We start from the raw sequence: 24,759 nt of genomic DNA, 5'->3' as shown, positions 1-24,759 counted from the left end.
TAGTACTGTCACTGATATTAGTAGGACTATCACTGCTATTAGTAGTACTAGTAGTACTGTCACTGCTATTAGTAGTACTAGTAGTACTGTCACTGCTGTTAGTAGTACTAGTAATACTGTCACTGCTATAAGTAGGACTAGTAGTAATATCACTGATATTAGTAGTACTAGTAGTACTGTCACTGCTATTAGTAGTACTAGTAGTACTGTCACTGCTATTAGTAGTACTAGTAGTACGGTCACTGCTATTAGTAGTACTAGTGCTATCACTGCTATTAGTAGTAGTAGTAGTACGGTCACTGCTATAAGTAGGACTAGTAGTACTATCACTGCTATTAGTAGTACTAGTAGTACTGTCACTGATATTAGTAGGACTAGTAGTACTGTCACTGCTATTAGTAGGACTAGTAGTACGGTCACTGCTATAAGTAGGACTAGTAGTACTATCACTGCTATTAGTAGTACTGTCACTGCTATTAGTAGTACTAGTAGTACTGTCACTGATATTAGTAGGACTAGTAGTACGGCCACTGCTATTAGTAGTACTAGTGCTATCACTGCTATTAGTGCTATCACTGCTATTAGTAGTACTAGTAGTACGGTCACTGCTATAAGTAGGACTAGTAGTACTATCACTGCTATTAGTAGTACTAGCAGTACTATCACTGCTATTAGTAGTACTAGTAGTACTATCACTGTTATTAGCAGTACTAGTAGTACTGTCACTGCTATAAGTAGGACTAGTAGTACTGTCACTGATACTAGTAGTACTGTCACTGCTGTAAGTAGGACTAGTAGTACTATCACTGCTATTAGCAGTACTAGTAGTACTGTCACTGCTGTAAGTAGGACTAGTAGTACTATCACTGCTATTAGTAGTACTAGTAGTACGGTCACTGCTATAAGTAGGACTAGTAGTACTATCACTGCTATTAGTAGTACTAGTAGTACTGACCTGATCTGCTGGATGAGTCGGTGGACGTCTTGAGGACTCAGCAGTCCACAGACGGAGACGCTCAGAGCTCGACTCATCGTCGTCTTCGGCTCGGGACAGACCAGCGAGGACAGGAAGCTGCTAGACGAGTTCTCACTGAAACCACAGAAGAAGAAGAGTCAGCGGGTCACATGACGCTCACAGGTTAATATAACAACGACCACCGTCTCACCAGCTGACGTCGGCGTCCACTGCACCGAGCCACTCCAGGAGGTGGTGAGGGTCACATGACTGCAGGTCAGAGGTCAGCAGGGGACAGAACAGGTCTGTGAGGGCGTGGCTTCTGACCTCAGGTCTGTGCTCTGACCAATCACAGCGAGACAGGAGGGCCTGCAGAGAGGCCCCGCCCCCTACGGGACAGAAAGCAGAGGCTCATGGGTAATAACTTTTCATTTCATGTTTGTGGGATCTATCGGAGCTGAACGCTGGTCACAAATGTGTTGCATCATGGGTAACACAGGTGTGTCTCACCTGGATGGTGTGACAGCAAGAAGTCGGTCTTCAGTTGAAGTCGTGACCTCAGACCTGTGACGAGTCTCTGGTAGCCCCGCCCACCAGGAGCCAAGCTGCTGTCAGTCAAATCTACAGATACCACTGTAATGTGTGTATATATATATATATATATATATATATATATATATATATACATACACACATACACATACACACATGTAGTTTATTATGTGGTACTTTAGTGTTTATTCAATGTTACATCAGTACATATATATTTATGAATATTTATAGGTGAGTAATAGTTTTTATTTATACATGTTTGTACTTTTATGACATTTTAATTTAATAACAAACCGTATCTGCTGTTTGTTCGCTGGTTGAATTTCGACAGTTTCCCTTCAACTCCCAACAACTCAAAGGAGTCTTTATCCAGAGAGAGAGACAGGTGACCTGCAACAGACAGACAGGTGACAATGAGACACCCGAACGCGAGACACCCGAACATGAAGAGAGTTTTTACCGTTTGGCATCAGAGCGACACAGTTGTCTTCATCGATCCTGGTCCTGTAGGACAGACCTGAGACCAGCCCTGTAGCACACAAACACACAGCTGGTTCATGTTCAATAAATACTAGTGCTAGGAAATGATTACAATGTTTCATCACGATTAATCTCATTATTTGGCAAAGTTCAACAATAAATTACAAAGTAGTGTTTTGTGCACTTTTATTTTAAAGTGCTGCTCTATGAACTAAAGGTGAATAACATTGTGTGTGAACACTTTAAACACATCAGGTTGTTGTTAGCAGCAGTATTCCCTTCACACAGCAGCAGTTATAACACAGTTATGATTCTGATCATAGCTATTCAGGTGTTCACTACTTTATCTTCATGTGTGTAAGAGAGGATATTGTATGGAAGCCCATTTCAGGAAAAAAAAAACAGAAGGTTCCAGTTGCTGTTTATTGAAGGTCGTCACCTCAGCCACATTGGTTCTATTCTTTATACTCCAGAGCTGCTTCTTGCTTAAAAGTCTATTCAAGGGTGCGTTTGCTCAGTAATCCATGTGAAACATCAACAATGAAGTATTTCATGTGTTGTAAAGCCACGTTTAAAGAAGTCTTCAACACAATCCATGTCAAACAGAGTAACTATGAAGAGCTGCTTCTGTTAAAGTATCTCATCATTTAGACTTTCTATAGCAACTGCAAACAGCTGGTCAGTGTTATGGTTACAGATGGATGCACCCAAAGTGTTGGTGCATTTGTTTTTTGGGGTGGATTTCTTTTTGCTGCGGAAATGGGCTTCCATAAATATAAATATACACTTTGAAAACTGCAAACCTATCTACGTCATATTTTTTTTCTTCTTTTTTTATGTTTGTTAGATTCTCAGTAGTGATACTAAATGATGCTTATTGTACATATTATAAACAAAACACTTTAAAAACATCATTTAAATGAATCATTTATTTCTTGGTATTTAGGTTAGACACATATGCAACACTGATTACCGTAATATGTGTGTTATATTTGTTATGAATGTACGTTGGTACATCGAGGGTGATAAGAAGCTGTACATGGCGGGACTTAGGACCCAGGGGAGTGTAGGTGAAGCATGAACCTGCAGTCTGTATCGTGGCAGTGACCTGCAGGAGGAAGTTATGCTAATGAGGAGTTGAGTTAAGAGCAGTTTGTTCTCTCGTGCTTATATGTTCATTTAAAAACACCACAATATGTATTTTGATATTGTCACGATTGATCCTGTAACGAGACGTGTGTGTGTGTGTGTGTATGTGTGTGTGTGTGGGGGGGGGGGGGTGTCGGGAAGTGACGCCACACAAACAGCTGTTCACTGCTCGCTGCCCGGTTCTTGTGTTAAAAATGTCCGCTTAATAATACAAAACTACGTTAACATGCGATAAAATAATTGTCGGCGTTGATTGATGAATGCGTTAACGCGTTAAGTTGTCCAACACTAATATATACATGTACAGGTGTGTGTACAGGTGTGTGTGTACAGGTTTTACCCTGGTGTACGGAGGTCTCCAGGAAGTGTTTGTCTAAGAGCTCGTGTATCGGCAGCTTCCTGATCAGGTAGAAACTGTTAAAACTGTTTAATACAGCTTCTAGGTGAGACGGGGCGGAGCTACACTCAGGTAGCAGCATGGACACCTGCACAGGTAAAACAACAGGTCAGTCCAGAAATTAAACAAATTCCACAGGTATTGCTTACATATTTTCATTTCAATACTTCACATTGAACAGTAAAGATGTACAGAGCTCAGGTTACCTGTAATATATTAGTGCTGGGCAACGATTACAATTTTTAATCATGATTCTTTTGCGAATCACTGCCGCCGGTGCCGCCAGGGACTATTTGTGTTCATTCGCGCTGGACGCGCCGGAGAGGGGGCGTGGCTTATCGTCGATTCATGGTTTGTACCATATGGTTTACACACACACACACACCGTTTGGTCCGGTCTCTGTTGATATGAGGTATCGTAGAGCTCTGCGTGAACACAGACGGCTACAGGATTTATTTCCTGATTCAACAACGGCAGGAAGTCAGTGATGACAGGAGAAACATCTCAATGCTGATAGGCTATCACGCGTAACGCGAATATTTCACCAAAGTTGAAAGATTTCAACTCACGCATTTGGGGCGAATTCGCATCAATCGCCCCATTGCAAATTCGCGCCGTGCCAGTCTCATCGCGTCTGTGCATAGACTTTGTATGTAATCTACTCACGCGAATAATTCACGCCGCGTTTGGTGTGAACGCACCGTGAGACAGGAGGGACCAACAGTTCCGGACCGGGCGTGTCGCCCTGTGGGGGGAGAGCGGCAGCAGAAGGAAGCTACACACACACACACAGCTGTTCACCGCCCGCTGCCCGGTTCTTGTGTTAAAAATGTCCCCTTAACAATAAAAAGCGTGATAATATAATTGTCGGCATTAAGTAATGAATGCGTCAACGCGACAATATCGCGTTAACTTGGCCAGCACTATATAATACTTAAACCAATAAATAAATCTGATCGGAACAGGAAGATATTTGTTTTTCAATGCTTTTAATAACTTTGTACTTGAAGTGCAGCTGAAGCTAACATGCTAACCTTGTAGATGAAGTGCAGCTGAAGCTAACATGCTAACCTTGTAGTTGAAGTGCAGCTGATGCTAACATGCTAACTTTGTAGATGAAGTGCAGCTGAAGCTAACATGCTAACCTTGTAGTTGAAGTGCAGCTGATGCTAACATGCTAACTTTGTAGATGAACTGCAGCTGAAGCTAACATGCTAACCTTGTAGATGGCTAAAGCTAACATGCTAACCTTGTAGATGAAGTGCAGCTGAAGCTAACATGCTAACCTTGTAGATGAAGTGCAGCTGAAGCTAACATGCTAACCTTGTAGATGAAGTGCAGCTGAAGCTAACATGCTAACCTTGTAGTTGAAGTGCAGCTGAAGCTAACATGCTAACCTTGTAGTTGAAGTGCAGCTGAAGCTAACATGCTAACTTTGTAGTTGAAATACAGCTGAAGCTAACATGCTAACTTTGTAGTTGAAATACAGCTGAAGCTAACATGCTAACTTTGTAGTTGAAATACAGCTGAAGCTAACATGCTAACTTTGTAGTTGAAATACAGCTGAAGCTAACATGCTAACCTTGTAGTTGAAGTGAAGCTGCTCCACCTGAGAGCTCAGCCGGTTCTTCTCATCCAGGAAACTGGACCGGTCACAGACCAGCAGGGTCCGGGGAGTCCGCTCCAGATCTCCGAACATATTAAAGAGAACTTTATTATAACTTTATAACTTAATAACTCGTTTCACGAAGCTGTACCCAGGGAGCTAACACGCTACAACTTACTTCCCGTATGGGGTTTTCAACATAAAAGCTTTGGCAGACTCGATGCTCCAGCGGCGGATTACCGCCCTCTAGCGGCCGTTACATTACCTCCCAGTGCTCCCAGCAGAGCTGAAGCACAGGCTTCATTCAGGTGGTGTGTTGTCACTATAACATATTATGGGATGTCTACAGCAGACAGCTTTTACTGCAGTGATCCAGTGAGACACATTCAGAAGGTTTATGATTTATTGTTATACTATTTCACACCATTGTGGACCGTTATTATTATTATTATTATAATGATTATAAGGATTATAATAATAATAATAATGATATTATGATTGAGCGCTTGAAGACCAAATCTGCTATAGAATATGAATTATTATATTATTTACACATAGATAGATAGATAGACAGACAGATAGATAGATGTAAACTATTTATCCCCAGGGGGAAATTCGTTTGTAGCAGCAGCAATTTACAGAGTAAAATATAACATATGGAATACACATATCTATATTGAATTCTTAATTGTTAGATCATGTTGTGTAAATCAAAGAGCAGATTCATAAACGTTTTGAATCATGTTTTATTGATTATATATAAGTGTTTCTGTGGTATTATGGTAGTACTGCGGTCAGAGATGAAGTTATTCTTCTACCGATAACACAATATGTAGTTTTACCCTCGAGGGGGCAGCACTGAGCACAGTTCTCTTTCCGTAGTCACATGTTCAGACCCGGAAGTGAACACAACACGCTGCCGTATGAGGAGAGCTGTTCTACGAGGTTTGGACAAGTTTCGATCAGTTCGAATCGGGTTCGGATCTGGATCAGTTTTGGTTCAGAGTCTCTGTTGGTGTGTGACGTCATGTCAGTGCTCAGCTGTGTACCTGGACAGTTCGATGACGTAGAGGAGGACAGGTGAGACTGTTTGTTTATACTGAGATTAATGAGAGTTGATGTCTTCTTCTTCTTCTCCTTCTCCTCCTCCTCCTCCTCCTTCTTAATATTCACATTGTTTTGGTGATATTATGGTCAGCAGCAGTTGGTTGTCATTAATGGTAATATATATATTACCATTATACCATATATTACCACACTCGTTACCATATATATATATATATATATTTGTGCACTCGACAACAACATATTTTGGAGGGAGTGAAGCAACTGATTCTAAAAGCAGAAATAAAAACAGTCAGTTTTCTTTGATTCATAATAAACAGCTGATGTTTGTGACCTCACGGTTTTCTCTCTGCAGCATCCAATCAGAGCTGTTTGCTGCTTCGCATCAGACCAGTGATGTCACTCAGCAGCCTCCATCAGACCGACAAGAGGAAGAAGATGATGAAGATTATGAAGATTATGATGAAGATGAGGAGGAGTGGGCGTGGCGTTCATCTGGAGGAGATCTGACCAAACGATACAACAGGACAACCGTCGGCTGTCAGGTGTGACACACTCTGACCACTTTGACCACTCTGACACACTCTGACCACTCTGACACACTCTGACCACTCTGACACACTCTGACACACTCTGACCACTCTGACACACTCTGACCACTCTGACACACTCTGACCGCTCTGACCACTCTGACACACTCTGACCGCTCTGACTGCTCTGACCGCTCTGACCGCTCTGACACACTCTGACACACTCTGACCACTCTGACACACTCTGATCAATCTGACCGCTCTGACACACTCTGACCACTCTGACACATTCTGACCACTCTGACACACTCTGACCACTCTGACACACTCTGACCACTCTGATCAATCTGATTGGTTATTCATGATTCTGAAGTGTCAGCTGACTGTTGATGTTTGTTTCTATTGGTCAGTCGAACAGACAGAATCCGTCCAATATGATGCTACGATCGACTCCGTCTGATAAATCTCTGAGGAAATATGAACACAAGATCAACCTGGGTATGTAAATATATATATACAGTGTGTAAATATATATATATATATATATATATATATATATATATATATATATATATATATATATATATATATATATATATATTAGTGCTGGGCAACGATTACAATTTTTAGTCGCGATTAATCGCATGATTTTTCTGCGATTAATCTCATTGTTATGCGCAAAATTCAATAATGAATTAAAAAGTAGTGTATTGCGCACTTTTATTTTGAAAGTACTTTGAAAGTATGAACAAAAGATCAATAACATTTGATTTGTAAACACTTTAAACACATCAGGTTGTTGTTAGCAGCAGTATTCCCTTTACACAGCAGCAGTTATAACACAGTTATAATGATTCTGATCATAGATATTCAGGTGTTCATAACTTTACCTTCATGTGTGTAAGAGATGATATTTAAATATACTTCTTGAAAACTACAAACCTATCTTCGTCATGTTTTTATGTTTGTTAAATTATCAGTAGTGATACTAAATGATGCTTGTTATACATATTACGAACAAAACAAGTTTAGAAACTCAAACAATCATTTAAATGAATCATTTCTTTTTTGGTATTTAGGTCAGACACATATGCAACGCTGATTACCGTAATATGTGTGGTATTTGTTGTAAATGTACATTGGTACATAGACGGTGATAAGAAGCTGTACATGGCGGGACTTAGGACCATGGGGACTGTAGGTGAAGGAAACAGGAAGAGACGCCACACAAACAGCTGTTCACCGCTCGCTGCCAGGTTCTTGTGTTAAATATGTCCGCTTAATAATAAAAATAACTGCCTTAACGCGCGATAAAATAATTGTCGGCGTTAATTAATTAATGCGTTAACTCAATAACGCAGCGTGTGGGAGGAGTTTAGATAAACGAAAACAACACAAGCTAACAGATGCTGCAGAGAAGTGGAGACAAACTGCAGGTTGGTGTTGTGGGAGATGTCGGTCTGAGGAACGTTCACGTCTCGTTTGGTGTGAACGCAGCTTTAGGATCTCAGCGAATGACGTCACGTATGAGCCTCAAGACGCACCGTCAGCAGAAGAACACACGAGTTGTGTTAAAGGAGAGGACGACTAAAGCCACGCGTTACAACCAGCAGCAGCTGCTGCTCTCACTGGAGACTACTGGACATCACTGGGTCACCTTCATCACCTGAGTTACAGCATCACAGTGATGAAGAGTAGAGCTGGGTCACCTTCATCACCTGAGTTACAGCATCATAGTGATGAAGAGTAGAGCTGCATCACAGTGATGAAGAGTAGAGCAGCATCATAGTGATGAAGAGTAGAGCAGCATCATAGTGATGAAGAGTAGAGCTGGGTCATCTTCATCACCTCTGAGTTACAGCATCATAGTGATGAAGAGTAGAGCTGCATCATGGTGATGAAGAGTATAGCTGCATCATAGTGATGAAGAGTAGCACAGCATCATAGTGATGAAGAGTAGAGCAGCATCATAGTGATGAAGAGTAGAGCAGCATCATAGTGATGAAGAGTAGAGCAGCATCATAGTGATGAAGAGTAGAGCAGCATCATAGTGATGAAGAGTAGAGCTGCATCATAGTGATGAAGAGTAGAGCTGCATCATGGTGATGAAGAGTAGAGCTGGGTCACCTTCATCACCTCTGAGTTACAGCATCATAGTGATGAAGAGTAGAGCTGCATCATGGTGATGAAGAGTATAGCTGCATCATAGTGATGAAGAGTAGAGCAGCATCATAGTGATGAAGAGTAGAGCAGCATCATAGTGATGAAGAGTAGAGCAGCATCATAGTGATGAAGAGTAGAGCTGCATCATAGTGATGAAGAGTAGAGCAGCATCATAGTGATGAAGAGTAGAGCTGGGTCACCATCATCACCTCTGAGTTACAGCATCATAGTGATGAAGAGTAGAGCAGCATCATAGTGATGAAGAGTAGAGCAGCATCATAGTGATGAAGAGTAGAGCAGCATCATAGTGATGAAGAGTAGAGCAGCATCATAGTGATGAAGAGTAGAGCTGCATCATAGTGATGAAGAGTAGAGCTGCATCATAGTGATGAAGAGTAGAGCTGGGTCACCATCATCACCTCTGAGTTACAGCATCATAGTGATGAAGAGTAGAGCTGCATCATAGTGATGAAGAGTAGAGCTGGGTCACCATCATCACCTCTGAGTTACAGCATCATAGTGATGAAGAGTATAGCTGCATCATAGTGATGAAGAGTAGAGCAGCATCATAGTGATGAAGAGTAGAGCAGCATCATAGTGATGAAGAGTAGAGCTGCATCATAGTGATGAAGAGTAGAGCTGGGTCACCATCATCACCTCTGAGTTACAGCATCATAGTGATGAAGAGTAGAGCTGTATTCACATGCTCTGACTGTCATGAAGACACAACACACACATGTTATTCATGTTTCACAGCAGTGGAACGTTTCACATACAGTCACACACTGAGCACAGATAGTGAAGAGATAGAACTGCTGCTGTGTAAATATAAATGTCAAATGTAAACATGTAAAATGTAAACATGCTCTTCGTCTGATTGCAGAATGCATAACTCATGTCTTCAACTTGGCTTAACTAATTAGCATAACTAATACAAACATGAATAATTACCCTACAATACTTAGATTTCTGTAACTAAGAACAATACTTAGTTTTCTGTTACTAAGAACAATACTTAGTTTTCTGTTACGAAGAACAATACTTAGTTTTCTGTTGCAAAGAACAATACTTAGTTTTCTGTTACTAAGAACAATACTTAGTTTTCTGTTGCAAAGAACAATACTTAGTTTTCTGTTACTAAGAACAATACTTAGTTTTCTGTTACGAAGAACAATACTTAGTTTTCTGTTGCGAAGAACAATACTTAGTTTTCTGTTACTAAGAACAATACTTAGTTTTCTGTTACTAAGAACAATACTTAGTTTTCTGTTACTAAGAACAATACTTAGTTTTCTGTTACTAAGAACAATACTTAGTTTTCTGTTGCAAAGAACAATACTTAGTTTTCTGTTACTAAGAACAATACTTAGTTTTCTGTTACTAAGAACAAAACTTAGTTTTCTGTTGCTAAGAACAATACTTAGTTTTCTGTTACGAAGAACAATACTTAGTTTTCTGTTACTAAGAACAATACTTAGTTTTCTGTTACTAAGAACAATACTTAGTTTTCTGTTGCAAAGAACAATACTTAGTTTTCTGTTACTAAGAACAATACTTAGTTTTCCGTTACTAAGAACAATACTTAGTTTTCCGTTACTAAGAACAATACATAGTTTTCTGTTACTAAGAACAATACTTAGTTTTCTGTTACTAAGAACAATACTTCGTTTTCTGTTACTAAGAACAATACTTAGTTTTCGTTACTAAGAACAATACAAAGTTTTCTGTTACTAAGAACAATACTTAGTTTTCTGTTACGAAGAACAATACTTAGTGTCCGTTACTAAGAACAATACTTAGTTTTCCGTTACTAAGAACAATACTTAATCTCGTTACTAAGAACAATACATAGTTTTCCGTTACTAAGAACAATACTTAGTTTTCCGTTACTAAGAACAATACTTAGTTTTCCGTTACTAAGAACAATACTTAGTTTTCCGTTACTAAGAACAATACTTAGTTTTCTGTTACTAAGAACAATACTTCGTTTGCTGTAACTAAGAACAATACTTAGTATACGTTACTAAGAACAATACTTAGTATCCGTTACTAAGAACAATACTTAGTTTTCTGTTACTAAGAACAATACTTAGTTTTCTGTTACTAAGAACAACACATAGTTTTCTGTTACTAAGAACAATACTTCGTTTTCTGTAACTAAGAACAATACTTAGTATCTGTTACTAAGAACAATACTTTGTTTCCGTTCCTAAGAACAATAATTGTTTTCCGTCACTAAGAACAATACTTAGTTTTCTGTTACTAAGAATAATACTTAGTTTTCTGTTACTAAGAACAATACAAAGTTTTCTGTTACTTAGAACAATACTTAGTTTTCTGTTACTAAGAACAATACTTAGTTTTCTGTAACTAAGAACAATACTTAGTATCCGTTACTAAGAACAATACTTAGTATCCGTTACTAAGAACAATACTTAGTATCCGTTACTAAGAACAATACTTAGTATCCGTTACTAAGAACAATACTTAGTATCCGTTACTAAGAACAATACTTAGTTTTCTGTTACTAAGAACAATACTTAGTTTTCTGTTACTAAGAACAATACTTAGTTTTCTGTTACTAAGAACAATACATAGTTTTCTGTTACTAAGAACAATACATAGTTTTCTGTTACTAAGAACAATACTTAGTATCCGTTACTAAGAACAATACATAGTTTTCCGTTGCTAAGAACAATACTTAGTTTTCCGTTACTAAGAACAATACTTAGTTTTCTGTAACTCAGAACAATACTTCGTATCCGTTACCAAGAACAATACTTTGTTTCCGTTCCTAAGAACAATACTTGTTTTCCGTCACTAAGAACAATACTTAGTTTTCTGTAACTCAGAACAATACTTCGTATCCGTTACCAAGAACAATACTTTGTTTCCGTTCCTAAGAACAATACTTGTTTTCCGTCACTAAGAACAATACTTTGTTTTCCTCCCTGTTCACCAGAGACACAATTGTAGAATGTTTTATATGCAGACACCATCATGAAAGAGGAAACCTCAATGGTCCATCAGGTTAAACAGAAGAGTATTATGAGTCACAAAGGAGACAACACTGAGAATGAGCTACGTTTACAAGAACACCGTGTAAAGGCCTTCATTTTATTAAGATATTCACCAATTTACAACTCGCCTGTTGATTCACTTGTATCTGCTCAGCAACAAAAGCTTTGCTGCTGCTTGAAGCTCTAAAACAGTATTGTATCTTTGACAGAATGAAAGTCAATCATCAATTCTATTGATTTTGTTCCTCATCAGTTTGTTTGTTGTTGTTTTAGATAAACTGAATTACGCCGACTCTGTGATCAATAAAGTGACGACGATGCAGAAACGTAAAGAAGCCGACACGTAGGTCTGAACTCACCTGTTATGTGACATCACAGGTGAGTTACCGATGTGACTAACGATCTGATTGGCTGCTGTCTGCAGGTACAGAGTGAAGGACAAATCAGATCGAGCCACAGTGGAACAGGTGAGATTATCAATTGATCTGAGTGGTAGTTTATTGATTAGTTGACGAATCAAACACAAAGGAAGGTGAACAGTTTTGGACTTTTAGTGGTAAAGCAGGTTGTGTTGTGAACACTGGGTCGGGGGTTGTGTACATGTGTCACGTCCTCATGTACACGTGTCTTTGAGCAACCCTGAACAATTTGTGTTTAGAGAAAATTAAAGTGAGTTAAAGTTTATCTTCTCTTTCCTCATGATGTCATAACCTAAACTCTGATCAAACACATTTCATGATTGTTCATCTCTCCCTTGTTGTTGTGATCAGCTGATTGATGGTCTTCATCTTCTTCTTCTGCAGGTTTTAGATCCTCGGACTCGAATGATTCTCTTTAAGATGTTGAGTCGAGGAGTCATCTGTGAAATCAATGGCTGCATCAGTACAGGGAAGGAGGTCAGAAATCACAGATCAACACTGATTTATACTCAATACACTGATTTATACTTGACGCACTGATTTATACTCGACGCACTGATTTATACTCGACGCACTGATTTATACGCAATACACTGATTTGTACTCAATACACTGATTTATAATCAATACACTGATTTATACTCAATACACTGATTTATAATCAATACACTGATTTATAATCAATACACTGATTTATAATCAATACACTGATTTATACTCAATACACTGATTTATACTCAATACACAGATTTATACTCAATACACTGATTTATAATCAATACACTGATTTATACTCAATACACTGATTTATAATCGACGCACTGATTTATAATCGACGCACTGATTTATACTCGACGCACTGATTTATACTCAATACACTGATTTGTACTCAATACACTGATTTATAATCAATACACTGATTTATACTCAATACACTGATTTATACTCGATGCACTGATTTATACTCGACGCACTGATTTATACTCGACGCACTGATTTATACTCAATACACTGATTTGTACTCAATACACTGATTTATAATCAATACACTGATTTATACTCAATACACTGATTTATACTCGACGCACTGATTTATACTCGACGCACTGATTTATAGTTGACGCACTGATTTATACTCAATACACTGATTTATACTCAATACACTGATTTATAATCAATACACTGATTTATACTCAATACACTGATTTGTACTCAATACACTGATTTATAATCAATACACTGATTTATACTCAATACACTGATTTATACTCAATACACTGATTTATAATCAATACACTGATTTATACTCAATACACTGATTTGTAATCAATACACTGATTTATACTCAATACACTGATTTATAATCAATACACTGATTTATAATCAATACACTGATTTATAATCAATACACTGATTTATATTCAATACACTGATTTATACTCGATACACTGATTTATAATCGATGCACTGATTTATAATCGATGCACTGATTTATACTCGACGCACTGATTTATACTCGACGCACTGATTTATACTCAATACAATGATTTATACTCAATACACTGATTTATAATCAATACACTGATTTATAATCAATACACTGATTTATAATCAATACACTGATTTATATTCAATACACTGATTTATACTCGATACACTGATTTATAATCGATACACTGATTTATACTCGATGCACTGATTTATAATCGATGCACTGATTTATACTCGACGCACTGATTTATACTCGACGCACTGATTTATACTCGACGCACTGATTTATACTCGACGCACTGATTTATACTCGACGCACTGATTTATACTCAATACAATGATTTATATTGATCAATACACTGATTAGAACAGATGCTGAACAGTCTGACGTTACTTATAAACAGATGTGTGTGTGTGTGTGTTTATTTGTGTCTTCCAGGCTAATGTTTATCACGCCATCACGTCAGCAGGAGAAAGCAGAGCCATTAAGATCTACAAGACGTCCATCCTGCTGTTCAAAGACCGAGACAAATACGTCAGTGGAGAGTTCAGGTCAGTCACACATCCATCATCTCGTGAGGGGGCGGAGCTTATCCCAGCTGACACTGATAGAGACGCACAACAAACTCCACACTAACCCGTCCGGCCCGAGAATCGAACCCTGGCCCGTCCGCTCGCTGTGAGGCGACTGTGCTAACATGTTAGCTAACATGACAGTCAGCTGTCGTTAACTCCAAACACCAATCAGCAGCAGGAGAACACATAGGCTCCTCCCCCTCAGTACAGATATGAACTTCCTGTCGTCTTCAAAATAAAACGGGCATCCGTCAACTTGTGTCATAATCAATAATCAGCAGTTTATTAGCTGTTGTCAGTCATCATGACATTCTAACAGGTTCAGTAACTGTTTCAAGTTATTCTTCTGTTGTTCTGCAGGTTCCGTCACGGTTACTGTAAAGGAAACCCCAGGAAGATGGTGAGAACCTGGGCAGAGAAGGAGATGAGAAACCTCATCAGGTCAGAACCTTTCTACTGACAAATAGAACCAAGTAGAACCTGAGCTGACCAGCTGATAGAACCCAGTAGAACCTTATCGCGTTTGTGTTTCAGGCTGCAGACGGCAGGAATCCCGAGTCCAGAACCAAAGCTGCTCAGAAGTCACGTTCTGCTGATGAGCTTCATCGGAAACGACAACATGTAAGAACCAATCATGCCGATGTATCAGAGACATTGTGTTGATCTCTCATGTGTTGATCTCTCATGTGTTGATCTCTCATGTGTTGATCTCTCATGTGTTGATCCCTCATGTGTTGATCTCTCATGTGTTGATCCCTCATGTGTTGATCTCTCATGTGTTGATCCCTCATGTGTTGATCTCTCATGTGTTGATCTCTCATGTGTTGATCTCTCATGTGTTGATCTCTCATGTGTTGATCTCTCATGTGTTGATCCCTCATGTGTTGATCTCTCATGTGTTGATCTCTCATGTGTTGATCTCTCATGTGTTGATCTCTCATGTGTTGATCCCTCATGTGTTGATCTCTCATGTGTTGATCCCTCATGTGTTGATCTCTCATGTGTTGATCCCTCATGTGTTGATCTCTCATGTGTTGATCTCTCATGTGTTGATCTCTCTTGTGTTGATCTCTCATGTGTTGATCTCTCATGAGTTGATCTCTCATGTGTTGATCTCTCATGTGTTGATCTCTCATGTGTTGATCTCTCATGTGTTGATCTCTCATGTGTTGATCTCTCATGTGTTGATCCCTCATGTGTTGATCTCTCATGTGTTGATCTCTCATGTGTTGATCTCTCATGTGTTGATCCCTCATGTGTTGATCCCTCATGTGTTGATCCCTCATGTGTTGATCTCTCATGTGTTGATCCCTCATGTGTTGATCTCTCATGTGTTGATCTCTCATGTGTTGATCTCTCATGTGTTGATCTCTCTTGGGTTGATCTCTCATGTGTTGATCCCTCATGTGTTGATCCCTCATGTGTTGATCTCTCATGTGTTGATCTCTCATGTGTTGATCTCTCTTGGGTTGATCTCTCATGTGTTGATCTCTCATGTGTTGATCTCTCATGTGTTGATCTCTCTTGGGTTGATCCCTCATGTGTTGATCTCTCATGTGTTGATCTCTCATGTGTTGATCTCTCATGTGTTGATCTCTCATGTGTTGATCTCTCATGTGTTGATCTCTCATGTGTTGATCTCTCATGTGTTGATCTCTCATGTGTTGATCTCTCATGTGTTGATCCCTCATGTGTTGATCTCTCATGTGTTGATCCCTCATGTGTTGATCTCTCCTGGGTTGATCTCTCATGTGTTGATCCCTCATGTGTTGATCTCTCATGTGTTGATCTCTCATGTGTTGATCTCTCATGTGTTGATCTCTCTTGTGTTGATCTCTCATGTGTTGATCTCTCATGTGTTGATCTCTCATGTGTTGATCTCATGTGTTGATCTCTCATGTGTTGATCTCTCTTGTGTTGATCTCTCATGTGTTGATCTCTCATGTGTTGATCCCTCATGTGTTGATCTCTCCTGTGTTGATCCCTCATGTGTTGATCTCTCCTGGGTTGATCTCTCATGTGTTGATCCCTCATGAGTTGATCTCTCATGTGTTGATCTCTCATGTGTTGATCTCTCCTGTGTTGATCCCTCATGTGTTGATCTCTCCTGTGTTGATCTCTCATGGGTTGATCTCTCATGTGTTGATCTCTCTTGGGTTGATCTCTCTTGTGTTGATCCCTCCTGGGTTGATCCCTTCTGTATTAACGGTCCTGTGGTTTATTGATCGTTAGGCCGGCTCCTCTGTTGAAGAATGCAGCGTTGTCGGAGTCGAAGGCCCGTGAGCTCTACCTGCAGGTTCTACAGAACATGAGGACGATGTTCCAGGAGGCTCGACTCGTCCACGCTGACCTCAGCGAGTTCAACATGCTGTAAGAGCCACGACACCATGACTCACACAACCCCTTCAAAATAAGAGCCTCTAAAACTCACTGACCTGTCTGTAGATATCACAACGGAGACGCTTACATCATTGACGTGTCCCAGTCGGTGGAGCACGATCATCCTCACGCTCTGGAGTTCCTCAGGAAGGATTGCAGCAACGTCAATGGTGAGCCGGTGTTCTACTGTTCATACGATGTCTGTCAATCACTGTGTAGCCCCGCCCCTAAAGCATAACCTGCTTTATGGTCTGTTAGACATGTCAATCACTGTGTAGCCCCGCCCCTAAAGCATAGACCATAAACTCATGTTTACTGAGGTAATAAATCAAGAGAGAAGTAGAGTAATTTTCTCATAGACTTCTATACAACCAGAGGAGTCGCCCCCTGATGGACACTAGCGAGGATGCAGCTTTAACACGTGAACATTGACTTCAGGTTGCTGTGTGATAGGAACACATTCTCTGTGGATGAATTCTGAGATCACTGATATCATCTCTTGTGATGTCAGCTGATCTGATTGTGTGTTTTTTTCCCCAGAGTTCTTTGTGAAGCGCGGCGTCGCGGTGATGACGGTCAGAGAGCTGTTTGACTTCATCACCGACCCGTCGATCACCTGCCACAACATGGACCAGTACCTGGAGAAGGTCTCAACACCTCCTGGACTAAACTATATTCATGAAAACACAAGCAAGTAGAGGAACAGTTTTTATCTTTGTGTTATTTTATGTGTTATTATTTTAGGTGATGGTGATCGCAGCTCAGCGGACGTCGGAGCAGCGGTCGGATCAGGACCGAGTGGCCGAGGAGGTGACAGGAAACACAACCGCCCTCATGTTCAACACATAACATGTGTTACAATAGTAAACCTCCCCCTCCTCTACCCTCAGGTGTTTAAGAAGGCCTACATCCCCCGCACTCTGACGGAGGTGAGTCACTACGAGAGAGACGTCGACATGATGAGGACGAAGGAGGAGGAGTCGGCCATCTGTGGACACAACGACAACGTAAGAAACACGAGCAGTAAAGAGAAATAGGTTCGATGTTTAGAATGGAAACATTATTTTCATTATCAATTTATCTCCCAAAGAAATGGAAAATGACAGAAAAGCATCAAATCACAGCCATTTGATTGACTAATTGATTTTGACTGATTTACTTGTTGATTAAGTTAGCTAGTCAACAAACTAATGTTAGCTAGTGTCACAAACCGGGCCGAACGGCCATGACAAACAAGGGAGACGCACTCAATGAAACAGTTGATTAATTATTTAGAAGTTTAAAGTAATATAAAAGACAAACATAAACTAACAGTGACATGTGAAGTCAGTCATTGCAGCAGTGTGAGTGAGTGGGTGGGTGCCTGTAACGTGTGTATGCAGTGTTGTATAGTGTAGAAACCAACCACAACCAAAGAGGGTGTCTCAGGAAGGAGCCAGAGACCAACTGAGGATCCAGAGGGTTTTTATACTGGGTGCTCTGGCACACAGGGCCAGTGCTGCTAATGGCCTCAGGTGTTTCCACACTGCCTGACGACACCTCCACACCTGCAAGGAAGGCAGCCACACGAACAGGCAGAGAGGGTCGTCACCCCCCCCCCCCCCTCCCCCATAAGACGGGGGTCCCACAGGACCACCACAACAGCAAACAAACTAGGAGATAAACAACCCTTTTATCATCATGAGGGTCCCTTAATTTTTCAGCCGACCAGAAAACAACCCCTCATCAGAATCCAGATCAGCATCGCCCATACTCAACTGAATCTGCATCCACTTTATCAGCCCCCAACACAGGACTCCATGCCATCGGTTCCTGCTGTACATCACCAGGTGCACTAGAAGAGTGAGCATAACAGGGTTTAAGCAAGTTAACATGGAACAATTTAATAGGTTTCCTGCGACCGCGAGGTGAAATCAAATAATTCTTGTCTGAGATGCGTTTGACCACTGTAAACGGACCACAAAACTTAGCCTGGAAGGGTGAAGTCACCAACGGACAAAGAGCCAAAACTCGATCACCGAGTTTTTACCGAGTATTTATTTAAGTATACTGTAAACTGTTAACAGTTAACATATTGTTCATAGTTAAAAAGTTTGAAGCTGTAGTTTGAAGCCAAGTGTTTTGTATTTATTCATATTTATAGTATACGTTAAACAGTTACTTTTTTCTTCAAATTGAACAATATATTATCGGCTCAGGCACCGTTTAGCACCGGTATCGTTTTAAAAGTGTTGGGAACGTAAAGGAGCGTGTTTGGGTTATCAGCATCTAAGAAACTAAATTCTTGACATCAATAGAATTATTGATGTAAGTAACAATTATTAATGATTATTAATAATAACGGGGCACCACCCTGCGAACAGGGACCAATAACCAAACGATAAAACTAAGTCTCATAATTAGTGTTCACTCACAATGTCAGTAGTCTGAGTACTATTACACATTCAGAGTGAAAGTGAAGGGTTAAGTTCGAGCACAGACCACATATACAGTTATTATCACAATACATGCACAAAGTAATCACAGACAGCTGCTCTTTAAAATATAACAGTTTATTAAGTTCTAATACTAATGATCTAGTCACTAATATCTAAACTAACAACAACTATACATTCATGAGCACGCTATCTAAAATCAACAGACTATTGAAAAGAGGGGGGTGTGTGTGTGTGTGTGTGTGTGTGTGTGTGTGTGTGTGTGTGTGTGTGTGTGTGTGTGTGTGTGTGTGTGTGTGTGTGTGTGTGTGTGTGTGTGTGTGTGTGTGTGTGTGTGTGTGTGTGTGTGTGTGTGTGTGTGTGTGTGTGTATGAATAAGCAAAGGGGGGGGGGCGAGGGAGCAGCTCAGTGACGTGTGACGTAGTTGGGACGTGGTGACGTCTCTCATGCGTGAGACCCAAAATGGCGGATAGCCAACAGGAGACCCGGTGTCTACACGTGCTGGTAGCTGTTCAGCACGTAGCTACATTAGCTCAAAGCTATATGTGTGTGTGTGGGTTAGTGAAGGAGAAGGGAAAGGAACAAAACAAAATGAAATAAAACAAGCGATTACGATCCTCTGCGCCGCGTAGGAGTCCTGAAGGTTGCTCTCTCAGCCAGGGGAGCAAGAACAGCAACTCTTTGTCTCAGCCGGCGGTTCTGACCTCCTGAACTGATGAGAAGCAGCTTCGACCTCACTGGGCGGCTCGCTCAACACAGATCACAGGAGCACGGAATACACGCTACTTCTACACAACCCCTACGATCTCAGCCATCGTTAGTGTCGGCGATTATTAAGCATACACCACGTTATAAAAATGAACAGTACTTTAAGCACACAAACAAGATAAAATAAACACAAATGAACTCTCTCTAACTCTGCCCAGAATCTATTTGCCTTACCTCGTGGTGATTGAGGGGGGTTCTTCTGAGGGGAGTCTTCTGATCTTCGGTGGGCTCAGCTGGGCTGCGGAAGCCGTGTTTCTCTCGGTGGGAGAGAATCGCTGTCGTCTCGATAAAGGACTTTTGCGTCCTTATGGCCGGAGCAGACGAGGCGCTTGGTGGAGAGTGGAAGTTCTCTGTCTCTCTTTCTGAAGGAGTCTTGCTTCTTCACTTCTGCAGGATTAAACGGGTTCGCTTCGTGGATGCGAACAAAGATAAAATAGACAGTTTGGTGGATTTGGCCAGCGAATATAAACTGTTAAACCTAGGATTTTGGTTAAAAAGAGAAGCAACGTTGGTGTGCTCCCTAGCTCGACGGAGGTCGAAGGGCAAAAAGCATTGAGGTGGGGGCTGCAGGAGTTTTGTAGAACGGTTGCTGAACTACAGGGGTCCTGGGGTGTCTGGGCTCTCGGCCAATGAGATTGCAGCGGTGCTTTCAGGTGACTTCAGGAACGCATAGTTTTTAGGGGGGAGGAAACTCACACCCTACTGTGAAATTCCTTCAGGGGGGGTTTGGTGCTCATCAAACCACAATCAGGATGAAACCTTTGCTTGCAAAAGGGAAGACCTGACTCTTTGTTCCACAGCACATGTAGAAGCCATATAGTGAGATCCCAACAAAAGTATCGTTTTAGCACCGGTATCGGAAAAAAACCCAAACGATACCCATCCCTACTTAACAGCAGAGGCTGATGGGTAGTGAATCACATCACGTGATGCAGCTCAGCCAATCAAATATGGGCATTCTGACCCGAGTGAAATGCACCACACCATGACACAGGGGGCTGAGACGAGGAAACACACTGCAGAGCAGTATGTTCAACGTTCAAGTTGTGAAAGTAAAATCCTATGATAATCTCTTTGGCTTGTCATGAAGGACTGACGGTGTATCCCACAGCCAGACCAGCTGAGAACATTATATTTTCCTGAATTTAGGCTTTTGCATTCTCTAAATGCTCGAGCGTTATTCAAACGACTCGTACCGAATGGTTTAATACGAAGACGTACATAGTTACAGCCTTAAAAATGAATAATAGCTGTGGCGCCACAATGTGGTTATAAGGTGGTATTTCAGCTGCAGGACAGCAGTGAAGGCCCAGGTATAAAATGCACGGCCCGCCACTGCATTAGCTAGTCAACAAACTAATGTTAACTAGTCAACAAACTAACTTATTATTAATTCCTTTATTGATGAACACAGTGCGTTTAGAAATTTAACTTCACTTTTTGTTTGTTTTATGCTGAAATCATTTCAATCATTCTGAACTCAGCATCCCATAATGACCAAGTGAAAATAAACTTGATTGAAATAAAGAAAAGTGATATATCACATTGACATAACTATTCACACTTTTATTTAGCTCAGGTGCGTCCCGTTTCTCTCTCTTTGAGTTGTTTACACACCTTGATTAGATTCACCTGTGTCACCCGTGGTAACTGTGTCACCTGTTAACAACATGAGTGTTGTGTTTTTCAGGTTCTGTACCAGACGCTGACTGGACTGAGGAAGGATCTGTCTGGAGTTCAAACGGTACGACCACCCACTCTGACTGATGCTAGTGTTAGCTCAGCTCAGCTTAGCTTAGCCGACAGTGACATACTGTAACTTTAGATCTTGTCTTATTTACCTCACCTGCAGAGTAAAGCATACAGGTAACAGAAATAAAATCACAATATAATGAAACAAGAAAAATGCATCGGTAATGACTCACCCTCTACATCTCACATTACCTCTGGTGTACCACCATGTTTGATTTTAGGTCCAAGTTTATTTTACATATACATGCTCCCACATGGTCAAATGATTGACTCCCATTGAAAGGGCCCTTTGTCTGTTAACATAACGTCCACTGCCAGAAACTCAGGACTATTGAATACTTACTATTTGATTCGGATTGAAGCTTCAAATCACAAAAGTTGTTCAGTCCTGTTTGTTTCAAATAAGAACCATCTCCAGAATCAAACCCCTCCTCTCACCCTGATCTGTATAAAGTCATTCATCTTCTTAAGACTCGACGACTGTAACTCACTCCTCTCTGGCATCAACCTAACCTTCTTCTTCCTCTTCTCTGTTTACTACAAAGTTTATTCGCTCCAAACCAGTTGATTGAAATTCAATAATTTGCTCTTCTTTTTGTGACTCATTGAACTTAAAATTCACATTTGAATGGAAACACGACTAGATGCTAATTTGTTTCCACTGTTAGCTGAAGAGATGAAGAGGTTTACTGTGTTTGATCCTCTCAGGTTCCTGCTCTCCTGGAGAATGACCAGTCTGCATCCTCTGAGGAGGAGGAGGAGGAGGAGGAGGAGGAGGAGGAGGAGGAGGAGGAGGAGGACGAAGATCAGCAGGAGCAGAGTGAGGAAGGCCAGGTTGACAAAAAGGTATTTTGCGCTCTTTCTATAGTAGAAGCAGTCTGTCCTCCAGCTGAGACAGGAAGGCATAAAAATAACAATGTTTTTTTATTTTATTCTTTCAGGAGAAGAAGAAGATTGTGAAAGAAGCTCAGAGAGAAAAAAGAAAAAATAAAGTACCAAAACATGTGAAGAAGAGGAAAGAGAAAGTGTCCAAGATGAAGAAAGGCAAATGATGACTTCCTGTTTGTCTGTATGGACTTCCTGTGTATCACTCCTCCATTGATCCGGTACTTCAGCACCACAACAAAGAAGATCAATTACATTAAACATTAGAAGAAACAGTTTGCTGTGAAACTTTTAATAAAACGTTGAATCAGACATGTTTTTATCATGTCGTATTTTTACTTTTGTTTGTGAAATCTGTTTTTCAGTGTGCTTTGTGGCAAAGCACACTGACTGTAATCCTGCGGGTTTATTGTTGGAATGCAGATTCAGCATTCCAAGTATTGTTCTTCAAATCTTTCTTCAACTTCTATTTCTTCCGTACGTATTTTGTTACTTATCTTCTTCCACATTTTTTAAGCTACAGAAACCATTCAAATATCAAAATGTTCAGCTCATTAAGGATACGTGTGCTGTGACTTTTCATATTTATAATCTTTAAACTTTTTGAAATATTAAGCTTTTTGCAATTATTTTTGAATGGGATCTCTATGGAGAAAATCTTCAAATCCTGTTAAACATCTTCAACTTTCAAAGCCTTCTCATACTTTCAGCTACAGACACCATCGTTAGACATTTCAACTAGAAGGGTTTTCAGCAGTGCAGTTTAAATGCTTTCAGGCTTCAACATCATTCAGACGGCTAGTCTCCCATTTCTGTATTTTCAGCAATTTTTTTGCGATTCATTTCAGCTTTCAGCATTCCAACGCATTTTCAGCAGGAAATGCATTTTCTAGTTCTTATTCTCCATCTTCCGCCAAAAGTTTGGCACGCTTCTCCTCACACAGCGTTGCAACACATGCGCAAAAAAATACATCAAAACGTGCGGCCTGATCGGGAATAGTGTGCTAAGTATTTTTTAGAGAGATTCGCCCGGCGGTTTTCCCGCGAACAACGGAGCAAAATCACCCCATTGACTTGAATTGGGTTTCGGTGTGAAGAGAGCAAAAAAAACACTTAACTTTGGACCCATAGTGACCACTTGTACTTAAACATAGAAAAATAATTTTAAGTTTAAAACGTAGACAAAACACTGGACGTTATTGAGCCAAATGGACATTTTGATAGCTAGCACAGTTTTCATGAAGTTACAGATTAAGTTTCAGGAACATTTTGGGTCCATTACAGATTTTATAACGGGTGCAATACACACCCACGCCTGTTCAGGTACTCTGTTCTCTACCTGTTCAGGTACTCTGTTCTCTACCTGCTCAGGTACTCTGTTCACTACCTGTTCAGGTACTCTGCTCTCTACCTGTTCAGGTACTCTGTTCACTACCTGCTCAGGTACTCTGTTCACTACCTGTTCAGGTACTCTGCTCTCTACCTGTTCAGGTACTCTGTTCACTACCTGCTCAGGTACTCTGTTCTCTACCTGTTCAGGTACTCTGTTCACTACCTGCTCAGGTACTCTGTTCACTACCTGTTCAGGTACTCTGTGCTCTACCTGTTCAGGTACTCTGTTCTCTACCTGTTCAGGTACTCTGTTCAGGTACTCTGTTCACTACCTGCTCAGGTACTCTGTTCACTACCTGTTCAGGTACTCTGTTCACTACCTGCTCAGGTACTCTGTTCTCTACCTGTTCAGGTACTCTGTTCACTACCTGCTCAGGTACTCTGTTCTCTACCTGTTCAGGTACTCTGTTCACTACCTGCTCAGGTACTCTGTTCACTACCTGTTCAGGTACTCTGTTCACTACCTGCTCAGGTACTCTGTTCAGGTACTCTGTTCTCTACCTGTTCAGGTACTCTGTTCACTACCTGCTCAGGTACTCTGTTCACTACCTGCTCAGGTACTCTGTTCAGGTACTCTGTTCACTACCTGTTCAGGTACTCTGTTCTCTACCTGTTCAGGTACTCTGTTCACTACCTGTTCAGGTACTCTGTTCTCTACCTGTTCAGGTACTCTGTTCACTACCTGTTCAGGTACTCTGTTCTCTACCTGTTCAGGTACTCTGTTCTCTACCTGCTCAGGTACTC

At 40.6% G+C, this 24,759-nt stretch overlaps 2 protein-coding genes across 3 annotated transcripts in view; one reads left to right on the top strand and one right to left on the bottom strand.

The window, feature by feature from the left end:
* The window catches only part of rpp40 (ribonuclease P/MRP 40 subunit), a 6,305-nt gene extending 988 nt beyond the window's left edge, over positions 1-5,317 (bottom strand). The window contains exons 1-7 of one of the 2 annotated variants that reach the window (XM_079284296.1): positions 5,117-5,317; positions 3,477-3,621; positions 1,968-2,036; positions 1,802-1,897; positions 1,466-1,588; positions 1,167-1,344; positions 956-1,090 (exon numbers count right to left, since the gene is read on the bottom strand). In XM_079284296.1, coding sequence (XP_079140422.1) covers positions 956-1,090; positions 1,167-1,344; positions 1,466-1,588; positions 1,802-1,897; positions 1,968-2,036; positions 3,477-3,621; positions 5,117-5,233 — 863 coding nt within the window. In that variant the 5' untranslated portion in view covers positions 5,234-5,317. The remainder of the gene's footprint in view (positions 1-955; positions 1,091-1,166; positions 1,345-1,465; positions 1,589-1,801; positions 1,898-1,967; positions 2,037-3,476; positions 3,622-5,116) is intronic. The other variant, XM_079284297.1, reaches the window with a different exon arrangement.
* Positions 5,318-6,055: 738 nt separating this feature from the next.
* riok1 (RIO kinase 1 (yeast)) lies at positions 6,056-22,895 on the top strand. Its single transcript, XM_079285304.1, has 17 exons — positions 6,056-6,220; positions 6,561-6,750; positions 7,146-7,233; positions 12,192-12,261; positions 12,343-12,385; positions 12,722-12,814; positions 14,268-14,380; positions 14,765-14,845; positions 14,939-15,025; positions 16,637-16,774; positions 16,850-16,953; positions 17,324-17,430; positions 17,528-17,593; positions 17,674-17,790; positions 21,677-21,730; positions 22,447-22,584; positions 22,680-22,895. Exons 1-17 carry the CDS (start codon positions 6,168-6,170, stop codon positions 22,788-22,790), a joined length of 1,653 nt encoding a protein of 550 aa, XP_079141430.1. The 5' UTR covers positions 6,056-6,167; the 3' UTR covers positions 22,791-22,895.
* Positions 22,896-24,759: the final 1,864 nt, after the last annotated feature.

Source organism: Melanostigma gelatinosum (genome assembly GCF_949748355.1).
Source record: "Melanostigma gelatinosum genome assembly, chromosome: 15".
In the NCBI taxonomy this organism is placed as follows: domain Eukaryota; kingdom Metazoa; phylum Chordata; class Actinopteri; order Perciformes; family Zoarcidae; genus Melanostigma; species Melanostigma gelatinosum.
Note: the sequence above shows the minus strand (reverse complement) of the source record. Positions and strands in the feature narration are given on the sequence as shown.